General features: G+C 48.2%; 1 protein-coding gene across 4 annotated transcripts in view; it reads left to right on the top strand.

Moving 5' to 3' along the window:
- Nucleotides 1-7,834: 7,834 nt before the first annotated feature.
- Nucleotides 7,835-17,720, top strand: part of LOC118887279 (MYCBP associated protein) — a 17,975-nt gene continuing 8,089 nt past the window's right edge. For 3 of the 4 annotated variants that reach the window (XM_036838012.1, XM_036838011.1, XM_036838014.1), the window contains exons 1-9: nt 8,020-8,126; nt 13,281-13,408; nt 13,993-14,152; nt 14,294-14,397; nt 15,188-15,374; nt 15,622-15,737; nt 16,269-16,419; nt 17,306-17,421; nt 17,507-17,622. In XM_036838012.1, the coding sequence (XP_036693907.1) occupies nt 8,051-8,126; nt 13,281-13,408; nt 13,993-14,152; nt 14,294-14,397; nt 15,188-15,374; nt 15,622-15,737; nt 16,269-16,419; nt 17,306-17,421; nt 17,507-17,622 (1,154 nt within the window). In that variant the 5' untranslated portion in view covers nt 8,020-8,050. Of the gene's footprint in view, nt 7,898-8,019; nt 8,127-13,280; nt 13,409-13,992; nt 14,153-14,293; nt 14,398-15,187; nt 15,375-15,621; nt 15,738-16,268; nt 16,420-17,305; nt 17,422-17,506; nt 17,623-17,720 lie in introns of those variants that run through there. The other variant, XM_036838013.1, reaches the window with a different exon arrangement.

Raw genomic sequence — 17,720 nt, 5'->3', positions numbered from 1 at the left:
AATATTTGCAAATCGTATATCTCAAAAGGGTCTAATATCCAGAATATATAAAGAACTCCTACAACTCAACAACCAAAAGACAAACAACCCAATTAAAAAATGGGCAAAGGATTTGAATAGACATTTCTCCAAAGGAGATATACAAATGGACAAAAAGCACATGAAAAGCTGCTCAACATTATTAGCCATTAAGGAACTGCAAATCAAAACCGCAATGAGATACCACTTCACACCCACTAAGGTAGTTATAATTTTAAAAAAGGAAAATAAGTGTTGGCAAGTACATGGAAAAATTGGAACCCTCACACGCTGCTGGTGGGAATGCAAAATGATGCAGCTGCTGTGGAAAACAGTCTGGCAGTTCCTCAAAGAGTTAAATATAGAATTACTATGTGACCCGACAATCCTACTCCTAGATATGTACCCAAGAGAGTTAAAAAACATATGTCCACACAAAAACTTATATACAAATAAATGTTCATAGCATTATTCACAATAGTCACAATGTGGAAAGAACTCAAATGCTCATCAACTGATAAATGGATAAATAAAGCATGGTATATTAATATAGTGAAATATTACAATACAGCAATAAAAAGAGACGAAGTACCAATATGTGCTATGTGGATTTAACCTTGAAAACATTATGCTACGTGAAAGAAAGCAGCCACGAAAGGCCACATATTGTATGATTTCCTGTTTGTGAAGTGTCCAGGACAGGCAAATCCATAGAGACAGAAAATAGAGTGGTATTTGCCAGGGGCTGAAGACAGAAGGGAGTGGGGAGTGACTGTTGAGAGATACAGTTCCTTTTTGGGGTGACGGAAATGTTCTGGAACTAGACAGTGGTGGTGGTGGCACAACCTTGTGAATATAGTAAAAACCACTGAATTGTACACTTTAAAGGGTAAATTTTATGTTATATAAAATTTTATGTTGTGTGAATTATATCTCAATTTTAAAAAACAGAAGTCAGTACATATAAAGTGCTTAGAAGGCTGCCCAGTCCATGATAAACCCCCAGTAAGGTTAGTTGCCATTTAAACTCCGCTGGCCTTATGGGTTGGTCCACATAGGCAAAAGGAAAAAAGTCCTGCAAGGCACGTTAGAGATACATTCACATTCTTAATATACGTTAAAGCATTTTGGCATGCAGTTTCTTCTTTCATTTTTCATACTCAGTGTTGATTTTACACACTTTATACGTATGTACATATATAATAAATATAAGCATTTATTTGTTGTTTTAAATTTTTATTTCATAATCACTTTATATATTTTTAAGATATGAAATGAATTTTCAAAGCTCAAACTTCATTTGTTTTTGAAGCCTTAATTGGGTTGTAAATCCAGGCTACTATGTGGCTAAGCTAATCTGCTCAAAGCCAGGCCTGTGATGGAGCAGGGTGCTTATTGACCTTGGGGTTGAAAGTTCTGAGACTGAGGCTTAGCTCTGTTGCTTACAAGCTATGTGACCTGGAACAAGACTAAGGTTGACAGATTTAGCAAATAAAAATATACCCAGTTATATTTGAATTTCAGATAAAACAATGAATAAGTTTTGAATGAATAAGTTCATAACAACGAAATATTTCATGGAACATAGTTATACTAAAAAACTATTTGTTTTATCTGAAATTCAAATGTAATCGGGCATTTTGTATTTTATCTGGCAACCCTAGATACAACCCTTAACTTCTGTGAAAGGAAAGAGTTTTTGAGTGGAATCATCTTTAATTCTCACAACTCCAGAAGTTAAGTGACCTGGCCCAAGGTCACCCAGCTGGAAAATTATTGAGCAGGGGTTCTAACTTGGGTGTGTCAAGTTTGGCATGCTCTGCTAAAATGGAACTCAGCATAAGCAGTGCTCTAGTTAATGATAACATGGGAGTCCTGAGCTAACTTGGTAACCACAGAAGCTTTCATTGACTGAGAAGGAATATTGAAAAAGAGTTGGAGTATCAGATTTGAAAGTGTTTATATGACTCTATCTATATTAATTTCCTATTGTTGCCATAACAAATTACCACAAACTTCGTGACTTAAAACAACACAAATTTATTATCTTACAGTTCTGGAGGTCAGAAGTCTGAAATGGCTAAAATCAGGTGTGAGCAGAGCTGTGTTCCTCTGGGGGCTCTAGGACAGAATCTGTTCCTTGTCTTTTCCAGCTCCTAAAGGCTGCGGCCTTTCTTGGCTCATGGCCGTGTCACTTCGACCTCTGCTTCCATCATCGCATCTCCTTCTCTGACTCTGACCCTCCTGCCTCCCTCTTAGAAGGACCCTTGTGATTCCATTGGGACCATCTGGATAATTCACGATAATCTCCCCATCTCAAAATCCTTAATCACATCTGCAAAGTCCTTTTTGCCTTGCAAGGTAACAAATTCACAGCTTCTGGCGATAAGGATGTGGACATCTTTGGGGAGCCATTATTCTGCTTACTGCACTAAGAGAGAAATTATCTAGTGGGTTTGAGGGTTCTGGGCCTTAACTAGAATCCCTTTCATCTGTACAGTTTTCAGAGTACTTATACACTTTTTTTTCTTTTTTTCTCGCATTGATCCTGGGAAGTCAATGAAGACAGTGTTGAGCCCCTTCTGCAAGGGAGTAGATGAGACTCAGAGGGGGAGGCATAGGGCCTGGGTTGCACAGCTTGAAAGAAACTCGGGCCCAGGGCTTTTAATTCGGCCTCCTCCCACCTCATCCTCCAGCAGCCCCAGTTCTAGGCCATGGGCCGCTAGAACAGTGTCCTCACTGGTGGAATGGGGCCATTCTGCAGGTACCCCCACAATCTAGAGGATGAAGGCCCCAAGGTGAGCCATTCCCTGGGCCCGGATCCTGTCCCTAGCAAGCAGCCTTCTCCTGATCAGGACAAGGAGAAAGGATGGGGGCTCGGGCAGAGAACCTTCCTTTTGGCGGAGAGCCTCAGCCCAGAGCCCCAGAACTCGATGTCCATCCATCTCAGACACGTCCTTACCAGCAGCCCAAGCAGATGGTCCCAGGGCCTGCGATGAGACTCCCGCACGAGGAGGGAGCTCTGATTCTTAGGCAAGTCGTGCTGCAAACCTCCCAGGGATGTGTCACTGTGGTTTACGGTTTTGCCTTTGAGCGCTGCTGCTCTGGAGGAGCTAGGCTCTCTTCCTGTCCCACAGGTACTGGGAGGCAGCTACCATGAACCCATTGACGTTTCTCTAGGTTTCCCCCATCCCTATCCTCTACTGATGGCCTGCATGTACCAGACACCACTCCAGGAACTGGGATACATCCCTGAATCTGCCAGGCAAGGCTGCTGCTCCCTTGGACCTTACGCTTTAGTGGGGGCAGACAGACAGACCATACAGAAATTGGGATAAGGATTCTAAGGATAGCAGAACAGGATGAGACATTAGAGGGTGACGGCAACCCTGTGAGACCAGCACTGTCCCACCCTAAAGAGGAGACGGATGGCCTAGGACGGGGCAACGTTGAGATGCAAACCCATGTTTTACTCTAAAGACCCCTTGCTTCTAACCCCTATTCTATGTGGCCTCAAAAACGTTTCCCCTGCGTCCTTCCCCAGAAGGGTGGAAGAGCAGTTTGAGCCTGGAGGTGGTGCCCGGAGTCTGAGCATCATTCCTGAAGCTGAAGTCAGTTCATCCTGGGAAGTGTCCAGCTGTGGCCTGACTTCAGGGCCAAGAAGTATGTGAAACTCCTGCTGCATGTTAGCTGAGCAGGTTTCTAGTAAGAAGGGGAGTGGTGTGATGAGTCATTTAAGGGGGCAGCCAGATTTTAAGGGGAATGAGACAGATGTGGAGAGTGAGCCAGTTGTGTGGGGGAAAGGCCAGATGTAAGGAGGGGGGCGATGCAGATGATAGGGGACAGGGACAGGCGTGTATGTGGAGGTAAGACAAGCTTTAGGATGGACTAGGAGGAGGGAGCCAGACCTGAAGGGGGTGAGCTAGATGCGAGGGTCTTCAGACAGACTGCTGCAGCCTCAGGCTTTGGGAGGGTGGCTGTCCCTGGAAAGGGGTGATGCAGCCTGTGGAAGAAACACACTTTCTATTTAGGGAGGCTGTTTAGCCTCGGCAAAGAGTAGCTGCCCACAGGCCTGGCACCTGGCTGCGTGGAAATAAACAAAGACATGAAGCAATAATTGATGTCATGTCTTCTATCAAACCAGCCACCTCATCCTCTCCGGGCTTGAGGAGATTGCTCAGAGCTGCCGTGCTAGGAGGAGACTGCAGTGGCTAAATGACACTGTCCCCTGAACTTGTGCTTTATCCCCTCTGGGATCGGTTCCTGCTGTGTCCTCATGTGGAGTGCCTGCCACCCGACCTGCCTGTTGAACTCTTGTCTTTAGCGGCCCACCTCAAATGCTACTCCCCTAAGAAGATTCGCCTAGCATTTACATCCTGCCTTTCCCAAGTTGTGATTAATCCCTAGCCCATGAGCACATACATTAGAGTTGGAAACCCACTTTCAGATGGCCCAACTCTTTTTCTAAGGCACCCTGAACTCAGCCCACCCCACGCCAGGGCCACGCAAGTGAACTTCAGGGAATCCCTGGAACTGAGTGCAAAATCATATGCAAAAACAAATGCGCAGATGAATGAATAAACAAAATATGGTATACCATCTATACAATGAAATATTGTCCAACCATAAAAGGGAATGAAGTACTGACATGTGCCCCAACATTGATGAACCTTTACATTATACCTAGTAAAAGTAGTCAGACACAAAAGGCCAAATATTGTACCATTCCATTTATAGGAAATATCCAGAATAGGCAAATCAAAAAAGACAGAAAAGTAACTAAGTGGTTGCCAGGGGCTGAGGGGTGGGGAGGAATGGGGAGTGACTGGATACAGGGTTTCTTTTGGGATGAGGAAAAAGTTCTGGAACTAGAAAATGGTGATAGTTACACGACATCGTGAATGTACTAAGTGCCACTGAATTGTGTTCATTAAAATGGTGAATTTTATGTTACATGTATTTTACCACAATTAAAAAAAAATCAAGGGCTTCCCTGGTGGCGCAGTGGTTGAGAATCTGCCTGCTAACGCAGGGCACACGGGTTCGAGCCCTGGTCTGGGAAGATACCCCGTGCTGCGGAGCAACTGGGCCCGTGAGCCACAACTGCTGAGCCTGCGCGTCTGGAGCCTGTGCCCTGCAACGGGAGGGGCCGCGACAGTGAGAGGCCCGCGCACCGCGATGAAGAGTGGCCCCCGCTTGCCACAACTGGAGAAAGCCCTCGCACGAAACGAAGACCCAACACAGCTAAAAATAAATAAATAAAGTAGCTATTAATTAAAAAAAAAAAAAAAAGACTGATTGCTTTAGAAAAAAAACTGAAGCAGGACAAAGTATATTGTTAAAATTAAAAATCAAATGTACATTTCTGGGGAGAAGTTTCCTAGCTTTCATCAGATTCTCAAAAGGTTAACCAGCTCAGATCTGGTCCAATAACTTCATGATGAGGATGGTGATATGGAGACACAGAAAGGCAAGGCACCTGCCCAAGGTCACTCAGGGGCTGGTGGCAGAGCCCTGCCAGGTTGTGTACCTGCCTGACCACGCCCCTCTCCTGCTCCCTTCTTCCCTTGTCCTTTAACCTACACTGTACCCTCCCTGAACAGCCCTCAGGCCTCTCTCCCACTCCCAGCCAGGCTACCCACCAGCTGTGTAACTTCCCAAAGTTCCAAGACCTTCCGGAAGCTGACTGCATGGATAAGAGTTTCATGAGTGTTTGTCTTGTGCGCTAGAGTGGACCCTAAGCTCCTAAGAACAAGAGGAGATGTTTACTTTCCTCCATATCTCAGAGTTCCAGTGGCAGCCATGGATGTGAACTGGTCCTATCTCCCTTCAAGAAAGAGCTTGCTGTTCTCCTGCCAGGAGGGCAGTTAGCTGACAACCTCTGAATGAACATTCTTTCCCCGGAGGTCCACACTGGGTTGGCCAAGACTTTGTCAGATCTGCAACACAGTCTGAGGCTCTCCCAGCCTGGTCCTGCTTCCTCCCCCACACTTCTCACAATAAACCTCTTGCACTCCTATCTCCATCTGTTGTCTGCTTCCTGGAGGGCCCAGATGACACAGTCCCCAGCCTGGAGTATCATAAACGTTCAGTAAACGTTCATGAAGTGAACTGAACTGGGGACTCCCTGGAGGGTGGAAGGAGGTTGGTGCCTAGGCCACTGAGAGCAGGAGAGGAGGGGCTGGTCATGGAGGATGTGTCAGTCATAAGAGGAGGGAAGGTCTAGAGGGGCATGGAGAAGGGGCTATGCCCCTGGGAGAGGCCCAGTAGTGGAGAACACATAGGGAGCCCAGGGAGTGAACAGCCCTACTGGCATCCTCCCTAGCTCCTTCTCTGTCTGGGGTATACTGCAGCAAAGCTCAGAAATGTCCCAGGAGACAGGGTCCAAAGAGCCCTGGCCTTGGACTTGGGAGAACCAGGTTCAAATTGTGCTTCTGGTAAGTCGACTTATATCCTCTTCCTTGGTGGAGCTCAGTTTTTCCATCTGTAAAATGGGTACACAGTGCATCTCCCCAACCTGGCATGATTTTGAGAATTGACTGAGACGTCCCTACAGTTTATGGAGGGTACTGTGTTGGGTAGTTTAAACGCATACTCTCAGTTAACCCCTACAGTGGCCCTGTGTGGGAGGCATTATGACCTCCATTTTACGTGAGAAAACTGTAGCTCAGAGAGGTCAAGGGACTGGCCCAAGAACACACAGCTAGGAAACAGGGAAAGCTGACATTGGAATCCAGTTCTGTCCTGCTCTAGAGCCCCTTCATTATTCCACACAGTTTCTGAGCCACTGCTATGTGATAAACTTTGAGTTGGGATGGGGACAAAGGACAAGCCAGCCCTGCTCTCACAGCGTTTATATTCTCTCAGAGAGCTTGACAGCAGCCAACCACTTAAACAAACATAATAATTCCAGAATGCGTTAGGTAGGACTCTGGAAAAAAATATACTGGGTGCATTTATAAAGTTGAGATAACAGAGAGGGCTACTTTATTTGTTTTAAGATTTTTTTATATTTATTTTATTTATTATTATTTATTTTTGGCTGCATTGGGTCTTTGTTGCCAGGCGTGGGCTTTCTCTAGTTGCAGCGAGCGGGGGCTACTCTTCGTTGCGGTGCGTAGGCTTGTCATTGCAGTGGCTTCTCTTACTGCAGAGCACAGGCTCTAAGCGCGTGGGCTTCACTAGCTGTGGCACATGGGCTCAGTAGTTGTGGCTCACGGTCTTAGTTGCTCCGCAGCATGTGGGATCTTCCCGGACCAGGGCTCGAACCCGTGTGCCCTGCATTGGCAGGCGTCTTCTTAACCACTGCACCACCAGGGAAGCCCAAGAAGGCTACTTTAAATTGGGGGTCAAGGGCGGCATCTCCAAGGACTGAAACAGTGTGAGAAGGCCCCAAGTCCCCAAGTCGGGGTAAAAGCTTGGCTCGTCTGGGAACTGGTGGGCAGGGAGGTCACCCGGCCCGTGTAGGGGACAAGCAGGGGCCACCGGGCAACTGAAGTCCATGGGAGGAATCAGGGGTTTTCCGCACCGCGTGAAAGGCTCGATCCCGTGGTGGCTGTGCGGAGGGGCCGAGAGACAGCGGGAGCCGGGCTGCAGGCCGTGGTGGGAGTCGGGGGCACCGGGAAACGGCCGAGAGGGTCACGGAGCCCCTACTTGCTTCCTCCGTTTCTCTCCCCCACCCCCCAGTCGCCTCTCCCCCGCCTGGCTCCGCCCCGCCCGCCTGGCTACTGACGTGTCGGCGCCCGCCGGCGCCTCCTGTGACGTCACCCGTGTCTGGGGCGTTCGCAGGGTCAGCGCCAGAAGAGCGGCTGGCGGCTGGCGGGTGGGCGCGGCAAGATGAAAAAGGTGGTTTCCAAGCAGTCTCCGCCCAAGTTGTTCGGTGGGTGTGCGCCCCCGCTCGGGGCGCTGGTTGCTATGGACGCCCGGGCGGCCTCTGGCGGGCGGGCGCGCGCAGGGTCGCGGGAGCTGCCGCACAGCCCGGTTTTTCCGGGTCCCGGCGGCGCAGGGCCACGCTCACAGCCGGGGCGGCACCATGAAGTCTCTAAAGAAGGAGTCCCGCCTTAGAATACCTACAAACAGATTCTTGGAGGCCCCAGAGAGCGTGAAAGGTTGGCGCTGGCTGCCTTGGGAGCTCAGGAAAGCCAGACAGGGGCAGGGGTTCTTGGGATTCACGACACGGGGCCTGGAGGATGGGGGTGACACCAGGATGGAGGTAAAGATCACGCGGGAATGGGGTACGGGACAAGGCGTGCCCGATACCTGTGTGTGGGCACTGTGCTGGGCAACAACGCTATCGGTGGTAACTGTGGGACCCCAGACCTCAGGAAACGGAGGAGGAGAAACCGATCAAGTATAAAGGCTGTGATATAGGAGCCCATAGGTATTAAGGGGGATCAGAGCACCTGATCCAAGCCTTGGATGGTAGAGTTAGAGGGGATAGTTTTCTGAAAAAGATGACATTTATGGCTAGTCAAAAAAAAAAAAAAAAAGCGATTTGCTTCTCCAGGCCTAGGGAGCAGCATCAGCTGAGGCATGGAACTGTGACATTGATGGCCAGGGCAGAGGTGGTGAGTGTGGAGAAGGGGGAAAGGAGCCAGAGGGGACTGCACAGGTGATCAGGGACCAGACCACAAACTGGCTTTACATGCTAGGTCAGAAAGTCGGCATGCCGTTGCAGGCCTTGGGGAGACCCAGCCTCAGATTGTGGTGCGAGCTCAGTGTGAGGAGGGGGCAGGCCTGGAGACAGTAGGGTTCCCTGGGAGGCCTGGAAAGAATGCCTTTATTTAATGCTTCTTCATAGTATAAAAGTCCAATGTAGGCAACATTGAGATGCTCTTTCATGATATAATTTTTAACAGTTAAGAAAGAAAGAGAGAAAAATAGCTGGTCTTCTTTCCCAAGGGCAGTCAAGGGCTTTCCTAGGTACTGCCTCCTGCTTACCTAGTTTCTGGGGATCTTATCAGATTTGAACTTTCTGCTGTAAACAAATAAAGGAAAGATTTTTTTCATTGCATATTTATTTTTAATAAGAGGAAATTTAGTTTGTTAAATAGCCCTTGAATGTACTGTATAGCACTGGGAACTATACTCAGTATTTTGTAATAAACTATAAAGAAAAAGAATCTGAAAAAGAATAAATTATATATATATGTGTGTATAACTGAATCAGTGTTGTACACCTGAAACTAACACAACATTGTAAATCAACTATACTTCAGTAAAAATTTTTTAAAAATTAAAAAAAATAAAATCAGAAACATAATAATTTAAAAATAAATAAATAAATATAAGAACATGCATTAAGGTGAGGAAAGAAAGAAGCATGCAAGGTACCTTTTTCCTCCTAAATGTCTTGGGGGAAGCCTCTAATGTAGTAGGCAATACTTCCTCCCCCCCCCAATATAATAAAGTTAATCAACAACTGTAATCTTTCGCTGTGTTTCTCCAAGAACTCTGAATTATAGCAAAAAGGCAAGCAAATATTGTGACTTTAAACCTGTTTAGGGACCTGAGCCCTTTGACTCCTAGGTTTCTCCCTGCTGTTGTTGCTAAGAAACTGGGAAGACTCCCAGCAGTACCAGATCCTTCTCCACCATCAATTAAAGCTCAGCCCTGGTAGGGACAGCTCCTCCCTTGGTTCCCCCAGTGCAACTGTGAGGTCAGAATTTCCTGAAGACCTTAATCAACACTAATAATAACATTTAGATGAAACGAGAAGCAGAAAAAATAGAGTCCAGGTTTCTTCTCCCTGCGTAGCTCACCCCTCCCTGTCTCCCAACTCTGTCCCTCCCACCCTACCTGAGCACCTTGCTTCCAGCTGCCTGGGCTAGCTCCAGCAGAGGTGTCATCTGACTGCCCCATGCAAGGGGGCTGGTCTCTGACCCCCTCACAGCTGTCAGGACAAGGGCGAAGTGCCAGCTGTGTGGCTTATCAGGAACCCCACTCAGCTTGGGTTTCCAGACCAAAGAACTGGAAATAGCTGGCCCTCTACAGGTTCAGTAGTGAGACATACTTTGACCTGTGGAAACCTCCCACAGGCCCTGAAATGACCCCCACAGGATCATCCTTCCTGCCTGGCCTCCCCAACTTGTCCCTGCCCCTCCTGTCCACCTGGCTTACACTCATAGGATGAGTCACTCTGAAATGCTGCTTTCATCAACTCACTCTTCTGAACCAAACCTCCTTCTTGCCGACGGAGGAAGATCAGATGCTTCAGACTTAGTTTACAAAGCCATGATGCCCTGGTTTTCCTCTCATCCCCACTATCACCCCCACCTCCTCTACAGGCCTTCTGTGTCACCATGCCTCACATATGCCATGCTCAGCCCTGCCTCCACCTTTGCTCTGATTGTGATCTCACCTGGAACACCTCTGTTTGCTATTCTGCCTATGCGAGGCCTTCTGGTCCTTCAAGGTCTAACTTAACTGGTGAAGCTGCCTCTGACCACTGCAGCTGCTCTTCTGAAACTTTCCTTAGAGCCCTAACTTTATAATCTGCATCCATCTGTTCCTTCTTTGATGTGTAACCAAAGCTATTGTCTGTGCCACTAATTTAGGCTCTTAGGTTATGATTGGTGTGTGTTAGTGTCTGCTGCATCTTTCAGTTCCTCAAGAAAAGGAGCCACATCTTAACCTTTTATACCATTTTCTCTGTAATTTATAGTACATAGAAGGTACTTGGTAAATATTCACATTCTCTAGGGTGCATTGAAGTTTAAAATGTATATATCCTTTCTATGAATATTAACTAGAACACACCATTCCCTGACTATACAGTAGCAGAGCATGTATTGCACTACATTGAAGGTAACCATCTTAGAAAAACCTCAGACCAGAGTTTCACTGACTATTTCAGAAGTCTTCAGCAATGTTGAAGGTTTATAAATTTACACATGGTAATTATGTGTATTACACCCATCAGTAAAAAGCATATATCTGGAGATGTTTAATCCCTTGAGAAGATGTAGAACCAGCCAGGGTGATGGACAGAGGAAGCAAATCTCCTGGAGAATATAAATAATACCAAAATATCTATAAAAGGGAACCTTCAACTAGTACCAATTCTCTCTTGGGCTACCACCAACTTTGGTGACTGTGTAGAAGGGAGAGGGGAAGTAGAGATCAAAACCTAAGTCTGCATCTCCACACATGGTGGGGATGGGACCAGAACTCGCCGTCAAGCCATTCGGCCCCATGTGTGTTTGTGTGCACAGAGCCATGTGGCTTGACTGGTAGATGCTCCTGAGTTTCCGCTGACCCCACTGCTGAGGAGGTAGACTCTGGCCGATAGCGAAATTTAGAGTTATGTTTATTTTATTTTATTTTTAAATTTTATTTATTTATTTATTTATGGCTGCGTTGGGTCTTTGTTGCTGCGTGCGGGCTTTTTCTAGTTGCGGCGAGCGGGGGCTACTCTTCGTTGTGGTGCGTGGGCTTCTCATTGCGGTGGCTTCTCTTGTTGCGGAGCACGGGCTCTAGGTGCGCACGCTTCAGTAGTTGTGGCACACGGGCTCTAGCTGTGGCTCGCGGGCTCTAGGCGTGCAGGCTCAGTAGTTGTGGCTCACGGGCTTAGTTGCTCCGCCGCATGTAGGATCTTCCCAGACCAGGGCTCGAACCTGTGTCCCGTGCATTGGCAGGCAGATTCTTAACCACTGCGCCACCAGGGAAGTCCCTAGAGTTATGTTTAGAATGATTCTGGCTTGGGGTTTTTTTTTGCCACTGAGTATGTGGGCATTTTCTAAAAAATAGTTTGATTTTGGTAACTGAAACACCTGCGTTGATGTTTTAATGATATTGCTTCTTAAAAATTAGAATACTGTGAGAAACAGTGGACAAAACCAAGTTGTGTTTTAAAGTCATTAAAGACAGTGCTTAGGTTTTCTCTTGATTATTTTGTGTAGGGCCTTATATCTAAGCTTTCTGAACCAGAGGGCAGCAGACAGGAGGATACCAGCCAGAGAAACGAGATGCATTTGAAACTGTTAACCCACCTCTGTGGAAGGAAGGCAGGGAATGTGTCCTCGTTGGGGAGAAGCTTGCTTCCGCCCCATGCGCTCTCCGTACCGTGCTCTGGCATGGCGCATGGAAGATACAGGCTCAGATGGCTCCACTTTCCTCCAGGCCCATGAGCTGCTTCCGCCAGCCACCTCACCACCGCAGTAGACTCCTAAATAATCTTGTGCTCAGTCTTGCACCCCCTAATCCGTTCTTTGCCATGTCATGGTCCACAGGCTAAAAACTGAAGTCCTTTACACGGCTCACTAAGCTCTTAGTGATACGGCTCCTACTTTTCTCTCCAGACGCTGCTTCCTACCTCCCACCTCGCTGCCCTCCAGCTATTTAAAAACACATGCTTTGAGTTCCAGGCAGGTGCTCCATTCTCTCTTGCCTCTAGGCCTCTTCATGCTATGCCCTTTGGAATTCCTGTTCTCCATTCTCTTTCCGTTGTCTCTCTTCATCCTTCAGCTCTCAGTCTAATTACCTCCTTAGGAAGCCCTCCCTGACCACCCCACACACCAGACTGGGGTCCCCTGGATGCTCCCATAGTCACCCTACTTCAGTCTGTTTGACAGTCTTGTCTCCCATGGGCATGTGCTCTTTGAAGCCTAAGACTTTGCCTTGTATCCTCAAAACCTAGCACGGTGCCTGACATGTAGAAGATGCTTAAACAGTATTTGTTAAATGAAGAATGTGAAGTAAATGGTCAGTGGTAAACGTTCTGCTTTCCCCAGAGCATATGAATTTTCATCAGTGTCTTAGGAAACTCAATGCCTTCACCCAGAAGAATGGATCAGAGGCTAAGAAAGCATCTCATCCAGTTGTCCCAAAGCACTGTGCATCAGAGCCACCTAGGGAGTTTAAAAGCACAGGAGCCAGGAAGCTGTATTTGTAAAACCCCCAGGAGATTCTGAGACAGACACCTGACTAATATTTGGGAACCACTGGTTTAGTCCAGCTTCCTCTTTTTACAAAAGAGAGGACTGAGACCAAGAGAGGTTAAGTGACGTGCCCAAGGTTGTCCAGCTTATAAATAGCACAGCCTGGAATGGAACGTTTTCGGTTCTCAGTTCCAGCTACAGAAGCCTCGGTCACTGTGGTGGCGGGGGGGACCTACAAGAGAGAACTCCTGTCACCCCAGCAAAGTACTGCCCAGGCCACCTTGGCAGCCTCTGCTGTCCATCCAGGTGGCTAGCTTTACACCCCCACCATGAAGTCTAATATATATCTATTTTTAAGCACTTGAACTTTCTGCTCCTCTTCAGAAAAGAAGCGGGCAAAGGTACCTGAACAGCACACACCCCCCATTCAGGAAGAACCTGAACCTGTTAGCAATGTCCTACAAGGAGATGACATTCTTGCCTTAGCCATTAAGAAGGAAGACTTGAGGAAGGTAAGGATGAAGTCCAGGGATCCCTTCCTGCAGGAACTTCTCCTTGCCACCTGGGCTGTCTAGAACTTCAACCATGTCCACTGCCTCCCTACTCAGAGAGAGTGTCTAATTCCATGGAAAAATCCATCAAACATAAATCTGTTCACTTTTGCATCTAAAGGAATTTACCATGTTGTTTGTTTAATATTTCTAAGATTCATATAGAACCACAGGGAAGAGAGAATGAAGTAATTTGCTTCCCATAGAGGCAAGTGCTGCCATCCCCATTTCACATAAGGGAAAATGAGTTTAAGAAGCAAAGTTACAGATGTGGATAACCCCCTGCTTTCCCCGGGAGAGTCAGCCACTTCTCACCTGAACTATCTGGAGGCATGAGATGTTATTTTTTTTTTCCAGGATGTTACTAAGCCTCATAGCTGTTACACAGGCATTTCCTCGACAGAACATATGGACAGATCTAGAGATCTAGAGAAACAGATTTGTCCGCCTTCAGGAATTCCACCAAGAATTAGGACAGAGGAGAAGGGTGGTGTTTTTCCTCCTCCTGATCTCATGTGGAATCTCCTCGTTTTATTTCTTTTTAGCAACATATTCCTCACCTTATTGAAACAGAAGATAAACCTGTAATTACCCAGAAACTTATCATCCGTAAACTCAAACCCAAGGATCATAGGAAGAAGGTCTGCCACTTAGTAGCACATCCTGCTACTCCAGATGCAGCCACGAAGCCCCTGGACTACTCTGGTATGCCCAGCCTTGGCCCTGGCATCTGAATTCATGGGTCATCCTGGAGAGAATGCCGGGTCCTCATCAGAGAGTAGCCTCTTGAATCGTTTATACCAGCTGGCTATAGCTTACCTTCCCCCCTCTTCTTTTTACCCCCAGGGCCGGGTGACATCCTCCATGGCAGTGACCAGATCCTGCCCCACCACATCTTGGGGAGTCTCCAGGACTTTAAGAGAATTGCAGTTGCTCGAGGGAACACCCAGGTTCGTTTGTACAGAGCTGCCTGGGGGAGAGAAGTCACTGATGTCATTGCGGTCTTAACCACCTGGCAGAGTCCAGCAGGACTGGAGTTACAGAGAGAGTCCAGGCTCTGGGCCCCAGAATCTGAGGTGATAAGTGACCCTTCCCCCCAAATAATGCAGCCAACATAGGCTAGCTTCAGCTGAAGTCAGGAATTCACTATAAGGAGACAGAAGTGCCTTGAGGAACCCAAAGGCGAGAGTGCGTCTGGCTCCCGTCAGACTGAGCCCACGCTCCCTCACTGCCCTCTGCTCCTCTGCGCCCCAGCTTTATCTCCCCTTCTCGAAAGACTGGCCTGCTCTCCTCCTCAGTCCACATGGTGGAGGAAGGTGGCTCCCCACAGCTCCGAGGGCCACATGGAGAGTCTGTCTGTCTTTCAGTTTCTTTAATTCTCTGGTTCCAGGCAAAGAATCTCTGATTGGTCAGGTGCTAAGAGGCCTGGGGTCCAATAAAAATGGCTCAGTCATGCAGCAGGTGAGGGTGTCAACACCAGCTGTAAGGAGGACAGACACATTAAAGGACGTTGACCACAATCTTAGAACAAGCGTTCCCATTCTAGGCGAGAGGGGACTGACAGCAGCTTCCAAGCCCCCCTTGTTCTGCGATTTGCTTTCTGTCACTTGCTACCTTGGGGTCCTGGAAAGGAGGGACTCAGCAGAGCGGGAGGACAGCAGGGATTTAGGCCTGGAGAAGTCTGCTCTGCCCCGGTTCAACGCCTTCCCCTGCCCTCCACACTCACGTTGCTCTTTCCAGCTGGCTGAGCTGATACACACCCCACCCTGTCTGATGACCCTCATCTCAGCTAAAGAAGAGCCGAAGCAGGAAGCCCCAAAAGAAGAGAAGGCACATCCTCCCTGGGCCCCACCTCTTCAGCACAACTTTCTGAAAAACTGGCAGCGCAACATAGCCCTTCGGAAGAAGCAGCAGGAAACCCTCAGTGGTGAGCAGAGCGGACAGGGCTCCTGCCTGGCCTCATATGGCATCAAGGCTCTGCTGCTGTGTTTTTTCTCTCCCTCCACCTCCAGAACCTGGATTCAGGCTGATCACGTTTGTGCTGAGTACTCCCAAGTGCTTCTTGCTCTTAGTGGGTCGTGAAATCAGCCCAGTGACTGGAGCTGATCAGTGCAGAGAGCTCGGGCCCCTGTTCTGATTTGGTGGCAGGACTGCATTCTTGGCTCTCTTGCTAGAACGGCTGAAGAAGCCAGTCGGCGAGCTGCTGATGCACACGGGGGAGACCTACAGAAAGATCCAGGAGGAACGGGAGCTCCTTGACCGAACACTGCCAACACGGCCTGATGGGAAGGTAAGGACAGCATTCCCAGGTACCCTGTGGGAGGGCTCTGGACAGCTGGGGACAAAAAAAAATCTATCCAGTTCAGAGCATTGGTAAGCCCTCAAGGTCTTTACTAAATTCTATTATTGGTCGTATTACTGATCGTTCAGGGACTGGCCAGGTAAGTAATTCGGCCTGTGGTGGTCACTGTTAGTCAGTTTGAGGAGAAAGATACCACAGGCACTAAGTTATTAGAATAGTCTTCGTCTTAGTGTTGTCTCCTAAAAGCTGAGGCTCCAGCTTTCAGTCGCCCCAGGGTGCCATGTTGTATTCTGGTATGTCAGTACCTGGAACAACCCGCCCTGGCTGGAGCCAGGTAAATGTACAACAGGGCAGCCTGAAAATAAGAAAGTGGGTGCTTCTCTCCTGCTCTCAGGCAGGGCAGTGCGAATCCCCCAGAGGGAGCATCTGTAGTCTGTGGAGCTCTTGTCTTCCCAGGCTCCCCACCAGCCTCTCTCCAAGGTGCTCAGGTGGTCTGACTCATCTGGCCTCCATCACCAGGGCTGTGAATTGACCACTGGGTTCTGGAGTCGACTGGAATACTTGGGAGATGAAATGATGGGTCTGGTAATGACGAAGACAAAAACTCAGCGTGGCCTCGTGGAACCCATCACTCACATCGGGAAGCCCCGCTCCATCCAGGTGGAGATGGGTAAGGAGCGGGCTGTAAATGTGACTGGCTAGGGGTGAAAGATCAGGGCTCTGGTGTGGAGGTTCAGTCCTCTCTTCAGTAAGACCGCGGTAGCCGTGGTGGGAGGAGCAGGCAGAAGCCTGGGCTCTAGGGCGGTGCTGTCCTTACTGCAGCAGAGCCACCGTGGCTGCTGAGCACCTGGAAAGTGGCTGGTCTGAACTGAGATGTGCTGTAAGTGTAAGCATTGCACCGGGTTTCGAAGATCAGTTCGAAAAAATAGATTTTATTAATAATTTTTGTATTGATTACGTGTTGAGATAAGATTTTTAATATATTGGGTTAAACTATATTATTAAAATTAATTCCATCTGGTTTTTTTTACCTTTTTAGACGTGGCATCTGGAAAATTTTAAATTACATATACATGGCTTGCATTTGTGGTGTGCATCATATTTCTAATGGGCAGCACTGCTTTAAAGGCTGCCAGACTGTCTGGGTTCAGATCCCAGCTGTGTTGAGATTGTGAACACCAGCGAGTTATTTAACCTCTCTGGTCCTCAGTTTCCCTATCTGTAAAATACTCATGGGGTTGTGAGAGGGTTAAATGAGACATGATGTGTATTAAGAGGTTCTGGTTTAAACACTCAATACAAGGTAGCTGCTATTGTTACTTTTATTATAATCCAAAGGTTTGACGGTTTGGAGGCTAATTTTGCAGGAGTCCTGTGCAGGGCTGCTCAGGCAGTAGGTGTGGGACCAGGAGGAGGGGAGCCCAGCTCACAGGGAAGCTGTGTTTTCAGCTCTTTCAGAAACGGTGTTGGGATGGGCACTCTCAGAGCCCTTGAAAGCGGTTGGGGAAGGGGGCGTGGCAGCAGCCTGTGCTGAGGGTCCTTGGACCCTGCTCTAGGATTGCCAGCCCAGAAGGATGCTTGGTACCGCTACACCTGGGATCGGAGTCTGTTTCTGACCTACCGACGCAAGGAACTGCAGAGCATCATGGCAGAGCTGGATTTTAGCCAGCAGGTTGGTAGTCTGTGCCTAGTCTGAGGCCCCTCAGGGTGGTGCCTGTCTTCAGTTAGCTAACCTTTCCTTTCTCTGTCTCTCTGAGGATATTGATGGCCTGGAGGTGGTGGGCAAAGGGCGGCCTTTCTCCACTGTTACGGTGGAAGACTATTCAGTGTTTGAAAGGAGCCAGGAAAGCTCCTCTGAAGACACAGTGCACTTGTGAGTTGGGCCGGGGCCCTAGGGAGAGCGGTTGGGGAGTGTGGCTTCCCCAGCACCTTCAAGTATTGTAGGGCAAGCCTCCCTCCCTGAAATCAGGG

This window comes from Balaenoptera musculus, chromosome 20, assembly GCF_009873245.2.
Source record: "Balaenoptera musculus isolate JJ_BM4_2016_0621 chromosome 20, mBalMus1.pri.v3, whole genome shotgun sequence".
Classification (NCBI taxonomy): Eukaryota; Metazoa; Chordata; class Mammalia; order Artiodactyla; family Balaenopteridae; genus Balaenoptera; species Balaenoptera musculus.
This window is presented reverse-complemented; position numbering and strand designations above follow the sequence as displayed.